Source organism: Lissotriton helveticus, chromosome 12 (assembly GCF_964261635.1).
Source record: "Lissotriton helveticus chromosome 12, aLisHel1.1, whole genome shotgun sequence".
NCBI lineage: Eukaryota > Metazoa > Chordata > Amphibia > Caudata > Salamandridae > Lissotriton > Lissotriton helveticus.
This window is the reverse complement of record NC_136073.1, coordinates 835,368,855-835,387,874: the sequence shown is the minus strand read 5'-3', so window position 1 is coordinate 835,387,874 and position 19,020 is coordinate 835,368,855. Positions and strand designations below refer to the sequence as shown.

Sequence of the window (19,020 nt, the reverse complement as noted above, 5' to 3'; positions counted from 1 at the left end):
TATTTAGTGTGCTATATTCCTTTCTCTTAAAACTCTCACTGCATCTCCTAATGATGATGCCATCTCAGGAGGGCTGAAGCTGCGGTGTATTCACTTTATTATATGACTCAAGATCCCATGGGAGTGAGTCAATCAACAATTATGTTTATTTAGACCTTGGTCTTTAAACATTTCCAAAATTAAATCAAACACAATAGTTACAGGCAAGAGGAAAATAGCGAAATAGAAAACGGTTATTAAAAACAATGACCCTCCTATTGTACAAATACCAAAACATTTACCCATTTCTGATCGCTCAATCAAAACCATTAACCCGTCCTGCTAATAACTATCTTCCAAGTGTGCATGTGACATCGAGATACCGAGATACTGCATGTCCATTCAAAATATAGCTTTTTTTGTGCCTAATTTAATACGCCATATTTCCTAAGTAATGGTCTAAGCAGTGCTTTCTGCGCCTTTAAAAACCATAGACAGTCTAATAAAACATGATTTAATATTACATTTCATCTTCAAACCACATGTATGAATATTATTGCAGTCTAACATGACTCTCTTAGCTGGATTGATAGCAAGAATTCGGTTCACACCGCACCTGAACTTTAAAAGTGCATGTCTTAGGGCTTTATTAGGTGTGGCATAACTCCATTATTCACCCACGACTGTCTCAAAGGTTGAATGGATATCGTATCTTTCAAATATCTTATGTCGTTTTCGCTGAGTGCATTTTGGATTCCTGCCCGGAGCTCACTGTTGCAAATTCTTCCTCTGTGGACTTGGAACTAATGAAGCCTTTTTGGCTTCTACATAAGTTTGAGTTCTGCAAACTCTACTCCCCCACCTTTCAGTCTGTGTGGGTGCTGGGTCATGTGCTTTCTTAGATGAGTGTAAACACTTGCCCATTAGCAAACATTTGTACTTGAGAGGTACTCCCCACCTGCTACCCACACGATTGGTTACCTTTTTATTGCGTCCAGGAAAGAAGCATTGCCAAAGTCACTGCGTGTGGCTCTAATGGGCTTATACATGAAAACAGCAGGTGTGCTTCTCCATGTTTGCCTGCATAACCTCATAAAACCAGGACCTGTTTGCTTTACCAGTGTTTTTTTTTATCTCCATCTGTGGTCACAAGCAACACGAAATTAAAAAAATTGTTTTTTTATTTTTTTGCCATAGTTTTTTGCAGATTGAAGTTCAAACAGACTGCATAATAATTCCCTTATATTGCTTGACACTCTTACACTCGCATAACACCAAACTCCTATGAGTCCTTTCTTCACCCAATCTTGTTCCAGTCCACAGTAATAATCCACAAATCAACAATTGAGCAAGCCTAGAATACTTGGAGAGATCTGCCACATACTGCTTGCCAACAGAGGACTCTAAATGAGTCTACCAATGAGGGTCCCCACCAGCTACACACTATGATCGCTTCTTGACATCTCTCAATGACAGTCATATATGGAATCATAGTAACAAAGCCTATCCCAGTAGGTCTCCCTACCATCTCCCCCTCCAACCTACTCCTGCTCGGGATCATAAACTTTAAACTAGAAATCTGAGAATGGACAATCTAATGAATACCCAATAAAGTAGATTGTAAGAAATACAACAAAGGGGCCTGCAGAAAGGTTTAAAGGTGCTCGCTTCCAGAAAACCATAAACTGCGCACCTATGTTTCACCATTCTTCATTTACCAGACACCTGGGTGTTGCGTTCCATAACACGATAACCGCACCTCAATGGTCATCACGCATGACATGGAAACACTTCCCACATAGGATCAAAACAAAAGCAGTTCCCTTCCAGCAAGCCTTTAGCATATGCGAGCTGGGTCTCCGCCGAGGGCGCCAACCTATAGAGCAGCATTTGGAGCTCCCTGCAGTAGTCTCCCTGTGGCTTTGGTCCAAAGAAAAGTCCATGATACACTTATTAAGAAGGCCACTGGCGCCCTTGTCTGCTCTCTGTTTATTGTTCTTTTCACAATGCTCCTCCATCTTGCTCACCTCACTTTTCTTCTACTCCTCTTGCATTTTCACGACATAGACAATTAAAAAGGACGAGTTAGAAGGGGAGTCAAATGTTGTTTCACCCAGAGCATTCTCTGAGCAAAGGCCCCCTCTGCTTCCAGCCACACACCCTACTTAGTGTATTATGCTACCCAAGTAGGCAAGCTCCTAGGTGCCCCTGAGCGCTATATAAATGTTACAATACAATACATCCAGTGTACCTAACCATGCTTTTGTGTAACAGACACAGAGAAAGTCTACCCATTAGTCAAGGGTGTCTATTTTTTATTTTTACATTTTGAAGAGTTGCATCTTTATATGTTTTATTGGATTACTGATTCCATACAAGTTCATTTCCACATTCTGTCCTTTAACATCCATGCAAGGAAGAGCTCTTTCGCAACAAACATTCCAGACAGTCCACTAAAGGCCACGCCAGTAAAAGGCACGTGCTGTACAAATGCATTAACTTGATCTGATGTTCTTAGAAACTCTGGCATCTAGAAGGATTGCAAAATGTTTTAAATGACCGGTCCCTTTGAAAAAACAGCAGGGCTGAGGCAGAGACAGGGTCAGTATTAGGACTGGCACTCGTTCAACCCTAAAAACCAGTTTAGTTGTCGCACACTTACATCTTTGATCGGCTCCATATGATCCATGTGTGTTCTATAAGGTTATAGTCATGATGGCAATTGTAAAACATTTGGAGTGTGATTCACAAACTTCACTTTGTAAAATGTTTAGTTGTACCACTAAAGGTACTACAAAATGTAAGTTTTACTTTTACTCGTGCATGCAGAATTTTCCGCCTCGGCTGTGGAGTTGCATCACTCTTAAGTATAGGTTTTAGTAGTAAATATTGGAGGGACACGGGATTGGATTGGGAATGGGGCAGACTTCCTAGTAAACTGGATGGATTTAATGAGTAAGAGGGGTTGAGGCAGGGTCAGGTTTTCGGGAGGGATATCGCCCTACCACACAAAAGTAAGTCAGCTGCTTTACTCTGAAAGTGTTGAGATGTAACTTGCACTTTTGAGGTAAGTTTGTACTCTGAGTTTCCGAATACCGAAAGGGGTAAACTTACTCCAACATGTAAACTTACTCAAGTCAAAACTGTAAGTTAACTTTACGAATCACGCCCTAGGTGTCAGTAGAGGATTGTTTTATAATGAAATGTAGGTTCATTTGCACAACTAAACCTCTTTGAAGTAGTCTTTCTGGTTTCCATCTGACAAAAGCTGTTTTTCAGGTTTGCTGTTTACATTTCTCCTGGTTGCAGTCTGCACGATTAATAATCAGTTGCATGCACCTCGCAGACTTCTTGGATAGCTGTCTTGCTTCTCGCCCAGTAGGACAGGATCTGCTAATGACAGGCATGATGTCTCTGTGTGTATGTTGTGTTGTTATAGGAGCTGGCCCGACAGGTTGAGCTTGCTGCCCTTAGTGCCTTGTGCCTTTGCTGTGTGTGACAAAGATTTCTCTTTTTCAGAGGGTCCCACCATGGTGCACATCCTGACCTACCAGAGCTCTGAGATCGACTGGTGCGAGGGTAACTTCCAGCACTCTGCGCACGTGGCAGAGTTCTACAACACGGTGAGTGTTATGGTGATGGTTGGTGGCCTGGGCCTAGTCTCATGATCACCAAAAACTCCTCTCAGTAAATGATACACAGGACAGCAAGCGACTTTTGCTTTTTCATTCTAAGCAGTGTCCTTTCCTAGGTATTCAGTCTGTACTTTGCTCTAGCATCCACCTTCAGGGTCGCCATCTTGATTCCAGGTGTAGGTGATCTGCAGAGATCACATCGTTCATACAATTTAAGAAGGTACTTATGAGCAAATCCAAAATTGTCATAGAATTTGTACATCAGCTACATAAACTATGAAACCTTCTTAAGAGATTAGCAGGGCCTCACCCATTCATTTGGATAAAAAACATTGGGCGGGAGATAATGACATGTGTTTTCTTGAGAATCAACAGACAATTAAGTCTGTGGTGCGTACTACATATGTAATGAGATTTCGTCAAACATCTGTCACATGCAAGAAAATTGCTCGCATGTGTCCGGCATGCTGAAGGCACATTTTCATTCAGCTTAAAAAGGTTGCGGTGTAGCAAGAATTCCTTGGCTTTAAGCAAGCAAAGAAAATTGCCCCTCTGACTGTTGTGGGGGTGGTAAAGTACATCAGGGTTCAATAGGCTGCGCAGGTCCTTGAGCCCTGGTGCCACTGCACCTGCTGCACCAATGGTAGATACGCACACAGGTGTGCAGGTGAAAGGCCCACATTGCCTATTTCAGTGGGGGAAAAAAAGAATGAATCATGTCCTTGGGAACCTATCCTTTCTAAATATTTAGACAAGTGGTTCTTAACCTTTTGACATCTGTGGACCCCCACTGAATCATTACTGGAATGTGGAATCCTTATGGGAGATTACCGAATTTAAAGACCCCACTGACTCATTATTTGAGTCCAGGGAACCAGTCCTATGCAATTTTGACGATTTGAACCGCATAACAACACACACAAAAAAACAGACACAAGCTTTCATCAAACATACACATAATGAAATATATGAAATAATAAACAAATATAAAAAATTTACAATTTCAATTTTAATGGAAAGGTTGAAGCTTTTTTTTTTATTCAGTTAAGGCCACTCTTCATCTTTACTATATTCTGTTTGATGCACTTGCTCTGCTCCTGCGAATCAATCTAAGAATACGAACTTAATTTTTAACCACCAACTTCAAATTCTTTTGATACAGAATGTTTAAAGTGTTCAATTTTACATGTTGCTTCTTTGCTTATGTACACTTTATTAATCTTTTACTAATGCTTAGTTTTCTAAGGTGTCGCAGGCCTCCATGGGTCCCCAGACCCAAGCTTAAGAACCAATAATTTAGGAAATATATGTTTAATGTATACATTAACCTGCATCGGGAATAGTGGATTCTTGAGCGTTGCAGTAAGGAAATATATGCTATGTCACCTATGCATTCGTTATTTACTAAGAGCATCTCTCTCATTTACCTTGTACAAAACTGTGTCTTGCTATATAAAGTATTCCTGTTGGTTCCTTCCTACCAAGTCAAATAAACGTATTTTTTCATCACAAAATGCCATTTCTAAATAACCCAACTGATGAACAGTCCATCCAGACATGAACAGTAGCAGTGTGCTAAAGAAAGGCTGTCTTCTGTGTGACTGACCCTCCCCCAGCCCAGCTGGACTCCCAGATTCCATGGCCTGTAAGGAATTCTCCCCCACAGCCCTGTGCGCGCCTGAACAGAATTGTATCTTTGTCACCCCATACGCCCTTCATTGACACGAGTGTTCAATAAATAAGTCAGGCAGCAAACATTCCATTCCACTCATTTGTACCTTTTTGTGACTACAAATGATACATTGCCTGCCACAGGCACACACACCGGTCTACTCACAAGGGCAGCAATTCACATATGGGGGCAGATTTATGTTAACTGGCGCATCCCCAGGGATGCGCCAGTTAATGTGCGCCACAGTGCGCCACAGCTCCGCCACCCATGGTGCGCCGCATTTATAATGCGGCGCACCATGGGGCAAAAACGGCACAGATGCGTGACGCATCTGTGCCGTAAAGGTGGCGCATTGCTGGAGTTGCGTCGCAAGCGCGACGCAGCTCCAGCAAGGCTCGGGGGTGCCCCATCCTAACAATGCTGCATCAAGACCTACGCCTGCTTCAAGCAGGCGCAGGCTTTTGACGCAGCATTGGCCTGAAAGTGACTGAGTGAAATCTTATAGATTTCACTCAGCCACTTTTGCGAGGCGCACCTGCCCCGGAACGCCCACCCTGCGCCGGAACGCCCACAAGCGGCGCAAGGCTTTACAACGTGACGCATCTGCCTAGATGCATCACGTTGTAAATCGTTCGTAGGGATGCGCCACGTTTACGCCGCCTTGCGTGACGCAACAGCGGCGTAAACGTGGCGAAAGGGCCTCATAAATCTGCCCCTTAGATTCTTAGCAGGCGATAAGCACATGTTCCACGGATTGACTGTTGCCCAGGATTGTTGGAGATGTCGACCTGGGTAGGCAAACATTTTTCCCTATAAAGGATGGCCCCTTTTAAACTGATTCTGCAGATGACAGACTGTTTCTGCTTGTGAGCATTTGAGCGCGAGCAGGGGTGGCCCTTGCCCCAGTTTTGTAATCGGCTTCTCGAGCTCCCTCCTCGCCCCCGAGAGAGCAGCGCCCGCCCACTTCCGGCCGCTTTGTTGTGGCCGCCCTAGTTACAGGGTGAAAGGTACTTAAACGCTTCTCACAGCCGGCCGACGCTTCTAATCTGTGACCGACACAAACGAAGCCGAGAGTCTGGGATGGGCGGGGAGGGGGTAGAACAGAAAGATGGGGGGATTAGAATATAACAGAAAAACAACCCTAATGATGCACAACCGACGCAGTAGGTTACACAACAGCACACTTCGATTTCGGTCGACAATAAACTGTAGGACTGGCATTAATCAACCGTGCTTCCGCGCCACGGCAGGTTTAGTAAGCGCTTTATGAATCTAATTACAACCATATAATACAAAACGTTTTTAAAACTGGGCCCCGGGGATTTGTATATTTTCCCAGCTGTAAGTGCACATTTCCCGTACTCCATTCCCAGAAGCTGGCCGGGTAAGCACAGAGGAGGAGGGGCAGTATACTATAAGCATACATGCCAACATTTAAGGACCAGGAAGTGGGAGATTTAAAAGAAAAAATCGGGAGAATGAAAATTCCCCATTGACTTTTGTTGTAGAAAATGCAATTTCAGGCGGGAGACACCTAAAATAAAGCCATTTTTGGCTTTTAAAATCGGTAGTCTCCCGCCTGAATCGGGTCTGTTGGCATGTATGTATAAGATATATCTAGAGTAACTCCTGGGGAAATATTTTACATCTTCAGAAAGTCAGAAATCGCATTTGGAAACTTTCGCTGTACATTACATATGCACTGTAATATTTATATATGTCATTTAGCAATCAGGGTGAACTAAACTGGAACAACACCATCACTCCTTTTTGACAATGTCATATCTGGTTCGATTTCAAAGTACTTGGATGTATATTTTCAATATTTTTTAGATATTTCTGCAGAGGCCTCGCCAGTTCTATTTCGTGTCAATTGCTTGACCACTATGGTCCTGTGCATTTAATCTCTTTGCTCAATACTTTGTCTTTGTTTTAGACTAATGTGTTTTTAGGTTTCGCCTAGACAGCGTGCAAGCGCTGCTCTAGGGGGGCCTTTAGCCATCGGTCTTCACTTTTCAAGCACTCGCACTCGTGGCGGCATCCGCCTTGTGGGAGGGAGCAGCGGCGCGGCCAAGTTGATTACAAACATATGGCTGCTACTCGCTCCCGCAAGGGGGATGCCGCCACAAGCACGAGTGCGAGTGCTTGAAAAGTGAAGACAGTAAAGACAGCTTGTTTACGCTGTGAAGCACTTCCACCCATCACTGCCTCTCTTCCGTCACTGCTTTTTAAGGTTTATTAAACCAGCGCAACAGCTGCACTTGCTAAGCCGAATAGTGAACAATGGCAGCCGTGCGCTTTTTTTTTCTTCAGCGCTTGTTTGTTTCCAATATTTGGCCTCTTTCTGCTCTTTCATGTGCCTCCTTCGAGATCCTCCTTTCCTTCCGCATTCTGCCAGCACCCTCCTACCCAATAGTCATCCACAACCACCACTACGTCCACGCCACTACTACGTCCACCACCACCACGTCCAACACCACCACGTCCACCACCACCACATCCACCACCATGTCCACCACCACCACGTCCACCACCACCACCACCACCACCATGTCCATCACCGCGTCCACCACGTCCACCACCGCGTCCACCACCACAATGTCCACCACCACCACCATGTGCGCCACCATGTCCACCACCGCCACCACGCCTACCATCACGTCCACCACCACGACTACATCCACCACCACATCCTCCACCACCACGTCTACCACCACCACCACTTCGTCCACCACCACCACGTCCACCACCACCACACCACCACGTCTACCACCACCATGTTCACCACCACCATGTCCACCACCACCACCATGTCCGCCACCACTTCCACCACCATGTCCACCAACACCACCACGTTCACCACCACGCCCACCACCACCACCACCATGTCAGCCACCACGTCCACCACCACCATCATGTCCACCACCACATCCACCACCACGTCCACCACCACATCCACCACCACCACATCCACAACCACCACTTCCTCCACCACCACTTCCACCACCACCACTTCCACCACCACCACTTCCACCACCACCACTTCCACCATGTCCACCACCACCATGTCCACCACCACGTCCTCCACCGCCACGTCCTCCACCACCACGCCCACCACCACCACATCCACCACCGCGTCCACCACCACGTCCACCACCACCATGTCCACCACCATGTCCACCACCAACACGTCCACCACCACTACCACGTCCACCACCACCACATCCACCACCACGTCCACCACCTCCATGTCCACCACCACCATGTCCACCAAAACCACCATGTCCACCACATCCACCACCACCACATCCACCACGTCCACTACCACCACGTCCACCACTACCACATCCACCACATCCACCACCACCATGTCCACCACCACATCCACCACGTCCACCACCACCGTGTCCACCACCACATCACCACCATGTCAGCCACCACTACCACGCCCACCACCACAACGTCCACCACCACCACGTCCACTACCACCACATCCACCACCACCATGTTCACCACCACATCCACCACCATGTCAGCCACCACCACCACGTCCACCACCACCACCACGTCCACCACCACCACGTCCACCACCACCACGTCCACCACCACCTCGTCCACCACCACCCATGACGGGTAAAGTGTCACTGGAGGGCAGGGGTAATAGAAGTGTCAATCCCGGCTGTACACGGGACATTTACGGAGGCATTGGGTGCGGGAATAGAGGCTAGAAGTATTGCACAAGGCCCAAGATACATTTTGAAGAGGCACAATGTCACAGGGGCTCCTGTAAAAGCACACGCAGCATTTCTACCTCACAGTGGCATACCTGCACGAGCCACTCATTCAAAATAAGCATTGGCATAGCCATAATGTCTCACCTTTGGGACCTTATAAGTGTTTAGCCATGCAACACTGGATGTTGTTGCACCAAGGATATTGTGCTGGATAACTAAACACTTATAAGGTCCCAAAGGCGAGACCTATTGGCTATGCCAATGCTTGTTTAGTATTTGTATACACGTTGTTGAATTGAATATTTATTTTGAAAGAAAATGTACATGATTCTAAGCCAGCAAACCTATCTGGGTAGGTGTAACCTATCTTGGACGTGCAACAAAGATTAAAAAACGCAGACTGACAATTAAATGAGATTTAGTCCACTAAATCCTTTAAAGTTCTTGTGATCGTGGGGGTGTGGCGGACCGGAATAACAGGCGTAGAGGCCGAATATAGTGGGCGATGTCTTTTTATTATGTGGTACAACAGTTTATCCGGGCAAGGTGGAAGGAAAGAGTATTCGGGTCTTCTCCGGGAAAAAGAGGAAGGAATGGGTGTTCGGATCTTCTCCAGATGGTCCACCGGGATGTCGGGTCTCGGGAGAGCTGCTTCGGATGTCGTCCTCGGAGGTTATAGGGAGTAGAGAAACAAAAAAAGGGATATTAGTCCGGCTGGACTGAAATAAGCGAGTACCGAAACCGACACCAGGGGGTGCGTGGAAATTGAAGAGACCGTGAGGAAGGGAGGGGTTGGATACGAGAAGGGAGGTTGAGAGCTTAAAGACGGGAGGGTGTTTAGATGAGTGTCTGTGCACAGGAATTTACACTAGTGACCAAGTGAAAGCTCCAGCGATGCTATACAGTTTCTATATACAGTGCACTTACGGTCCCGGTGAGATAAGTACTATATACACTGCACGTAAGGTGCTAGAGAGGATGTTATCTAGGTTCTGGTACTCACATGCCCCGCCACAACTCTCCCGCGAGTTGCGGCCGCTCCCCAGCCACCTCCTGCGGACTCCACCAGTCCTCACTCCACACGTCTTCTTCCTCGTCCTGGACCGCCATCTCTAGTGCTGTGCTCGTCCGAGCCTCCTGCCACGAGTTCGCCGTGTTGCACACCTCTCTTCCTTTGGCGCCGTCTTTTCCGGTGTCGGGCTCCGGCAGTAGGGTGGAACTTCCGGGGTCACGAGAAAGTGCTTCAGGCCTTACTCCGGTTTTGATTGGCTCTTGCAACGAAGGACAGATGGGTGGAGTCCAGGTTGTCAGGGACGCTTCAGGGTCGGGTTCCGAGAAAGGGGATCGTCCTGGATGACGCTGTGCCGGAGAGGTAGGGGAGGTCTCCGTATCACAGTTCTCTCCTGTAACAGGAGGGTATATTTACATTTTGGGAAGTTGACTCCCTCTGTCTTAAGTGTCAGATTGTTACTCAGTTGAGGAATAAGTTAATACCATTGTGTTGCTAAGGAAACTGCCAGACACGATTATTGGGGAAATACTCTCTTCGATGCGTTTGATTGAATTAATAAATTCCATTAGGAACTAAGTATTGGCAAAATCAATCTGTCTGGCACCGGCTGCCAGCCTTTATGGCTTCGTCAAAGCTGGTTTTGTTTTGCCGTAGATTTTATAAAATGTTGTTGTGGGAGCTGCTGGGCCCTCCTCAATATTAAACGAGCCGTTGCAATGCAATAGGTCTCACATTTACGCAAGTTTGGGCTATTGGCATTGTAAATGACAATGCCTTTTATTTATGTTTGGTTTTTAAAACATAAATGAAAGGCATTGTCATTTACAATGCTAATAGTTTAAACTCTCACAAATGCGAGACCTATTACATTGCAAATGCTTGTAAGAACCAGTTTAAGATACACATACGCTGGTTGCAGTTACATGGCGACAAATGTATGATAATAATGGTGCTTTGGTTAAAGGCTATAAAAACGCACCACGAAGAAGTACACGTAGCCTGCAACTCTCACAAAAATCATATGGTCCCACTATTGGAGGAGAATGCACGGCCTCACCCTTTGTTAAATGTGCATAATGACTGTAACAGTGCCTCACTTGTTTAAGGTGAGCTATGAGTACGGTCTTGATTCCCGTGATGTCCAGCCCACGATGCTTGAGGTCAGACTTAAGGTTGATGACGCACAGCTTGCTGATCTTCTCACTCGCTGAGACAGCGGCCACCGTTTTGCAGATGTGTGAGCACCGGATTTAGACTTGATAAGGCCCTAAGCAACTGCTCGATTAGGGGCCCACTTAACTCACAGCTGCTCCGGGAGGCCCAGATTGAAAACAAATGCGAAGTGCGGTTCCAGGCTGTGATGTACTGTTTCAGGCTGCAAATCGCGGTGCCAGCCCGGAAATGACAGGTGGCGCATGACTAAGAGGAAGAACATCACATTCTTCAGCCCGCCCCGCCCCAGCTAAGCTCACTTCAGCCAATCGGAGCAGCTGGTTTGTGTGAGGGCGGGCAAGGGCGATGATAGCTGTGAAAGACAATGAAGGATTACAAAATACAATACTTATAAAGCCTTATATGACGTCTCAATAATTAGATAGCAGCGCGAGCTACTCTCAGAGGGTCGGCGAGCTACTACCGGTAGCTCGCGATCGACCGGTTGGAGTTGGAGACCCTGCCCTGCCCTAGGCAAATAGCGCTTTGTTCTTCGAAAAGACGCGCTAAAAAAATTGGGTGAAGAGTATGGGACATCCCGGACGTGCAGCATTGGGACTAATAATATTTTTTGGGGGCCCCCAAGAAAGTGGGGGGCCCAAGCTATAGCTTGTGTAGCTTATACGTAAATCCTGCGCTGTGTGCGAGCAGTTGAGAACGGAGTAAGCCGCCAAAGAGCGCGAGAATTTACGGCGGCGTCGTAATGCGAGTGGGTGTAGCCATTGAGCTGGAAGCTAAGGGCAAAAAGAAAGGGCGTGTCCCCCATTAATATTAAATATTAATCCAGCAGCACGCCATGCTGTTAAAAGAAAAAACATAGAGATAGTATGTATACGGCTGTGGAGCGGGGAGGAAGAGTGTTAAAATGATAATAGGGCGCTGCATATGGCCCTATTGTAATAGTGAAAGTGCACATAGCGCACTGCAAATAAATAAAATAAAAAGTGGTTGCCATTACTAAAGCTAGCATCCCACCAGTGCTCTTTAAATAAAGTTAGCAAAGAGTTCTCAGAAGGGCTAATGTAAGCTGATCAGTAAGGACACCGTGAAAGGTCCAGTCCTGATGGTAGGTTACAAATGCAGACACGTCGTTACTAAGGAGAGACTAATAACCCTGTTAACAAATCAGAAGCAACCATTTAGAGGCAACAGCAACAGCAGCCAACTGGAAAGATGGGCGGAGAGTGGGCGAAGCTTCAAGTCCATTCCAGAGTTCCCCATGCCTCGCAGCAGCGCATGCGCTGCCCAGACTCGACCTAAAAACTGAAAAAAGCAAAAATACTTTTTTCGCTCTTTAAAATCAGACATTGCCGTAGTGGTCACTGGCACTTGAGGGGAACTACTTTGCAAATAATTTGTTTGCTGTTAATACACACTGGGTATATTTTGTGAATTGTAATATCCGAGTTCAGTGCTAATCACCAGGTTCTCTTTCCATAATGCTGAGGCCCCAGCTTAAAGTCAGTTTCAGCTTCTTCGAAATGACTAAGTATATTCAGAATGGCATGGCATCTCTTTTGCTGTAGGCCATTGGAAAGATACTTTCAAGTACTATAGGTCCAGGTGTGAAGATTATCACATATTTAATATTGTCAAGTGACAGCCAGACACCATCTGTCCCCCTCACCATCTAGTGTTCATCTCTATTCTTGTCCTTCTACTTAAAAATTACAAGTCAGCCCTGTGGAATACTGTTCTTTCAGTCCAAACATTACTGGCAGGATACTCTCCAGGTAGGATTCCCAAAGGAGACCATACACCCTGTAATCTGTTCTAGGAAACACAATATTTGATGACTGAATTGATTTACAGAGTTCAGTCAACTCTGCCAATGTCTTGATGTTTTTGACACACACACAGCATGGTCTCCAGCTGCCCTTATTTGTTGTGAGTATTGAAAAAAAATGCCCCTGGTCTTTTATTATTAATTTGGAGTCTTAGGTGAATGTTCACTGCTTAGTGCCACTCGTCCCCTCGTGGAAGATTTCTTCAGTTTTGTTCTTTATTTCACTCATGTGATTCTGCCTACGACGCATTCTGTAGAAAAAGTTACTTTTCTGTAAACATAGATTCTTTACAGCGCCTGCTTGGTTGTAAAAGTAAGAGGGGGCGTGACCCTAAGGATTGTGGCATCTTTCAGTGACAAGAGGCTAAAACAAAATGGCTACCCTGTATTATTTTTAAACGAAGTAAAGTTATTTTATAGATTGTAAAGTGTTACAAGATCTTCCGCCTTATAGAAACCAGTTTTTTGGCGTCATTCATACCTATAGGTAATATCTAAGTTTGAGAACAGTTGCTAAAGGTATGTAAAATGTTTCTTTCTGTTCGATGGGCTCTCCACTAGCTGACAACATTACAGTTTTCTCTTTGCTGCCTTTTGTTCTTTCTTCTGAATTTCGCATCTATTTTATATATTGTCTGCTTAGCTTCATTTTTCTAATTTCTCATTTTCTTTCTTGTGTTCTTCTGACACTTTTATCTTGTATCTTTGTCTATCGCTTCCCCTCAGATGTTCTCTGTATGTTCCCCTCTTTCTGCCTGCCATCTCATTCTTGAATTGAAGAGAACATCGGAACAATCTTGATATAAAGGTGTAATCCAGGTAAATGAACCTATGATGTGTAGCAATGGTGAGGCCGGGGGGAGTTTTGTGACTGTGTGATGAGTAGCAATGGTGATGCTGTGACAGTGCGATGAGTAATAATGGTGAGGCTGTGGTGAGTGCTGTGACGAGTAGCAATGGTGAGGCTGTGGTGAGTGCTGTGACTGTGATGAGTAGCAATGGTAAGGCTGTGGTGAGTGCTGTGTCAGTGTGACGAGTAGCAATGGTGAGTCTGGTGAGTCTGTGTTACTGTGATGAGTAGCAATGGTGAGGCTGTGGTTAGTGCTGTGCCAGTGCGGTGAGTAGCAATGGTGAGTCTGTGGTGAGTGCTGTGACTGTGATGAGTAGCAATGGTGAGGCTGTGGTGAGTGTTGTAACAGTGTGATGAGATGCAATGGTGAGACTGTGGTGAGTGCTGTGACAGTGCGATGAGTACCATTGGTGAGTCTGTGGTGAGTGCTGTGACAGTGTGATGAGTAATAATGGTGAGGCTGTGGTGTGTGCTGTGTCAGTGTGATGAGCAGTGATGGTGAGGCTGTGGTGAGTGCTGTGACAGTGCGATGAGTAGTAATGGTGAGTCTGGTGAGTGCTGTGTCAGTGTGATGAGCAGCAATGGTGAGGCTGTGGTGAGTGCTGTGCCAGTGCGGTGAGAAGTAATGGTGAGGCTGTGGTGTGTGCTGTGACAGTGCGATGAGTACCATTGGTAAGTCTGTGGTGAGCGCTGTGACAGTGCGATGAGTAGCAATGGTGAGGCTGTGGTGTGTGCTGTGACAGTGCGATGAGTACCATTGGTGAGTCTGTGGTGAGCGCTGTGACAGTGCGATGAGTAGCAATGGTGAGGCTGTGGTGTGTGCTGTGACAGTGCGATGAGTACCATTGGTGAGGCTGTGGTGAGTGCTGTGACAGTGCGATGAGTAGCAATGGTGAGGCTGTGGTGTGTGCTGTGACAGTGCGATGAGTATCATTGGTGAGTCTGTGGTGAGCGCTGTGACAGTGCGATGAGTAGCAATGGTGAGGCTGTGGTGTGTGCTGTGACAGTGCGATGAGTACCATTGGTGAGTCTGTGGTGAGTGCTGTGACAGTGCTGTGACAGTGCGATGAGTAGCAATGGTGAGGCTGTGGTGTGTGCTGTGACAGTGCGATGAGTAGCAATGGTGAGGCTGTGGTGAGTGCTGTGACAGTGCGATGAGTAGCAATGGTGAGGCTGTGGTGTGTGCTGTGACAGTGTGATGAGTACCATTGGTGAGGCTGTGGTGAGTGCTGTGACAGTGCGATGAGTAGCAATGGTGAGGCTGTGGTGTGTGCTGTGACAGTGCGATGAGTATCATTGGTGAGTCTGTGGTGAGCGCTGTGACAGTGCGATGAGTAGCAATGGTGAGGCTGTGGTGTGTGCTGTGACAGTGCGATGAGTACCATTGGTGAGTCTGTGGTGAGCGCTGTGACAGTGCGATGAGTAGCAATGGTGAGGCTGTGGTGAGTGCTGTGACAGTGCGATGAGTAGCAATGGTGAGGCTGTGGTGTGTGCTGTGACAGTGCGATGAGTATCATTGGTGAGTCTGTGGTGAGCGCTGTGACAGTGCGATGAGTAGCAATGGTGAGGCTGTGGTGTGTGCTGTGACAGTGTGATGAGTACCATTGGTGAGGCTGTGGTGAGTGCTGTGACAGTGCGATGAGTAGCAATGGTGAGGCTGTGGTGTGTGCTGTGACAGTGCGATGAGTATCATTGGTGAGTCTGTGGTGAGCGCTGTGACAGTGCGATGAGTAGCAATGGTGAGGCTGTGGTGTGTGCTGTGACAGTGTGATGAGTACCATTGGTGAGGCTGTGGTGAGTGCTGTGACAGTGCGATGAGTAGCAATGGTGAGGCTGTGGTGTGTGCTGTGACAGTGCGATGAGTAGCAATGGTGAGGCTGTGGTGTGTGCTGTGACAGTGTGATGAGTACCATTGGTGAGGCTGTGGTGAGCGCTGTGACAGTGCGATGAGTACCATTGGTGAGGCTGTGGTGAGCGCTGTGACAGTGCGATGAGTACCATTGGTGAGGCTGTGGTGAGTGCTGTGACAGTGCGATGAGTAGCAATGGTGAGGCTGTGGTGTGTGCTGTGACAGTGCGATGAGTACCATTGGTGAGGCTGTGGTGAGTGCTGTGACAGTGCGATGAGTAGCAATGGTGAGGCTGTGGTGTGTGCTGTGACAGTGTGATGAGTACCATTGGTGAGGCTGTGGTGTGTGCTGTGACAGTGCGATGAGTAGCAATGGTGAGGCTGTGGTGTGTGCTGTGACAGTGCGATGAGTACCATTGGTGAGGCTGTGGTGAGTGCTGTGACAGTGCGATGAGTAGCAATGGTGAGGCTGTGGTGTGTGCTGTGACAGTGCGATGAGTACCATTGGTGAGGCTGTGGTGAGCGCTGTGACAGTGCGATGAGTACCATTGGTGAGGCTGTGGTGAGTGCTGTGACAGTGCGATGAGTAGCAATGGTGAGGCTGTGGTGTGTGCTGTGAGGCTGTGGTGAGTGCTATGACCCTGACTATTTTGCTCCTCAAAATACTGACATTTTCCGACGGCTTTGACCCATCTGTATGCATTATTTTTTTTTAATTAATATTCAGTGTCTCTGAAATGAATGTAATCTCTGTCTTTTCCTGGCTACATTTTTGCAGTTTTTACGTATTTCTTATCCAGGGCATCCGAATGCTTTTCGAAGTGCTGTTGTTTTTGCCGGTCTGTGTGCTTTCCGTGTCTCACGATGCTTTAAAGGTCCCAGGAGAGGCCTTGTTGGTCTTTTGTAAAACACCAGAATATGAATAAATACATAGGTCTCCCACATTGTAACATCTGGTCCATGGACATGCCACGTAGATCATTGGATGAGTCCGTATATTTCTGCAGTTCTAGTGCCAACTTTACTAGTGCCCTGCCCAATCTGCGAACAGCAGCTGCATTTGTGTGTCCATGATTCAGCAAGGGCTGAGCACGAGGCCACAGAATGGCGCACACATGGCACTGGGGGGAAGGTTCCTTCCTGTCCCTTCCTCAGTAGCCCCGCCCTCTGGTTAGTTACAACTGGCCGTGTGTGTGTACACACTGATCTCTATCTCCCACTGATACCAGGAGAGACAGCTCTGTAGAAATAGAAGGACATGGTGACGGTTCAATGTATTGGTGTGCCTTCGCCTGTTTCCATGACTTTAGTGGAAATAAAAGAAAGACTGGCGATCTGTTGTCTTTTGCGGCTCTGCAGACTGGGTCTGGGACAATGCAGAACGTCATCAACAAAAGGGGAGCAAACGAGGGAAAAGTAACCAGATCGTCCTCCACTCACTAAACCATAATACACAATACCTGATTATGGGGGAACACTATTCTTTACAAGGGGCAGTCGGTTAGTGATAGTGAGGCTTTGGTGAGTGATGAGAGTATGTCGGTTGCATTGGTGAGATTGGTTAGTGATGGTGAGGCTCTGGTGAGTGATGTGAGAGTATGGCAGGTTGCATTGGTGAGATTGGTTAGTGATGGTGAGGCTCTGGTGAGTGATGTGAGAGTATGGCAGGTTGCTTTGGTGAGATCATTTGGTGATGGTGAGGCTTTGGTGAGTGATGCGAGTATGGCGGGTTGCATTGGTGAGATTGGTTAGTGATGGTGAGGCTCTGGTGAGTGATGTGAGAGTATGGCAGGTTGCTTTGGTGAGATCATTTGGTGATGGTGAGGCTTTGGTGAGTGATGCGAGTATGGCGGGTTGCATTGGTGAGATTGGTTAGTGATGGTGAGGCTCTGGTGAGTGATGTGAGAGTATGGCAGGTTGCTTTGGTGAGATCATTTGGTGATGGTGAGGCTTTGGTTAGTGATGAGAGTATGGCAGGTTGCATTGGTGAGATTGGTTAGTGATGGTGAGGCTTTGGTTAGTGATGAGAGTATGGCGGGTTGCATTGGTGAGATTGGTTAGTGATGGTGAGGCTTTGGTGAGTGATGCGAGTATGGCGGGTTGCATTGGTGAGATTGGTTAGTGATGGTGAGGCTCTGGTGAGTGATGTGAGAGTATGGCAGGTTGCTTTGGTGAGATCATTTGGTGATGGTGAGGCTTTGGTTAGTGATGAGAGTATGGCGGGTTGCATTGGTGAGATTGGTTAGTGATGGTGAGGCTTTGGTGAGTGATGCGAGTATGGCGGGTTGCATTGGTTAGTGATGGTGAGGCTTTGGTGAGTGATGTGAGAGTATGGCAGGTTGCTTTGGTGAGATCATTTGGTGATGGTGAGGCTTTGGTGAGTGATGAGAGTATGTCGGTTGCATTGGTGAGATTGGTTAGTGATGGTGAGGCTCTGGTGAGTGATGTGAGAGTATGGCAGGTTGCTTTGGTGAGATCATTTGGTGATGGTGAGGCTTTGGTGAGTGATGCGAGTATGGCGGGTTGCATTGGTGAGATTGGTTAGTGATGGTGAGGCTCTGGTGAGTGATGTGAGAGTATGGCAGGTTGCTTTGGTGAGATCATTTGGTGATGGTGAGGCTTTGGTTAGTGATGAGAGTATGGCAGGTTGCATTGGTGAGATTGGTTAGTGATGGTGAGGCTCTGGTGAGTGATGTGAGAGTATGGCAGGTTGCTTTGGTGAGATCATTTGGTGATGGTGAGGCTTTGGTTAGTGATGAGAGTATGGCGGGTTGCATTGGTGAGATCGGTTAGTGATAGTGAGGCTTTGGTGAGAAATGAGAGTATGTCGGTTGCATTGGTGAGATTGGTTAGTGATGGTGAGGCTCTGGTGAGTGATGTGAGAGTATGGCAGGTTGCTTTGGTGAGATCATTTGGTGATGGTGAGGCTTTGGTTAGTGATGAGAGTATGGCGGGTTGCATTGGTGAGATTGGTTAGTGATGGTGAGGCTTTGGTTAGTGATGAGAGTATGGCGGGTTGCATTGGTAAGATTGGTTAGTGATTGTGAGGCTTTGGTGAGTGATGCGAGTATGGCGGGTTGCATTGGTGAGATTGGTTAGTGATGGTGAGGCTCTGGTGAGTGATGTGAGAGTATGGCAGGTTGCTTTGGTGAGATCATTTGGTGATGGTGAGGCTTTGGTTAGTGATGAGAGTATGGCGGGTTGCATTGGTGAGATTGGTTAGTGATGGTGAGGCTTTGGTTAGTGATGAGAGTATGGCGGGTTGCATTGGTGAGATTGGTTAGTGATGGTG

General features: G+C 46.9%; 1 protein-coding gene across 2 annotated transcripts in view; it reads left to right on the top strand.

Moving 5' to 3' along the window:
- ACER1 (alkaline ceramidase 1) overlaps positions 1–19,020 on the top strand; it is a 113,977-nt gene that overhangs the window by 24,463 nt on the left and 70,494 nt on the right. For both annotated transcript variants that reach the window (XM_078668997.1, XM_078668998.1), the window contains exon 2: positions 3,499–3,602. In XM_078668997.1, the coding sequence (XP_078525123.1) occupies positions 3,510–3,602 (93 nt within the window). In that variant the 5' untranslated portion in view covers positions 3,499–3,509. The remainder of the gene's footprint in view (positions 1–3,498; positions 3,603–19,020) is intronic.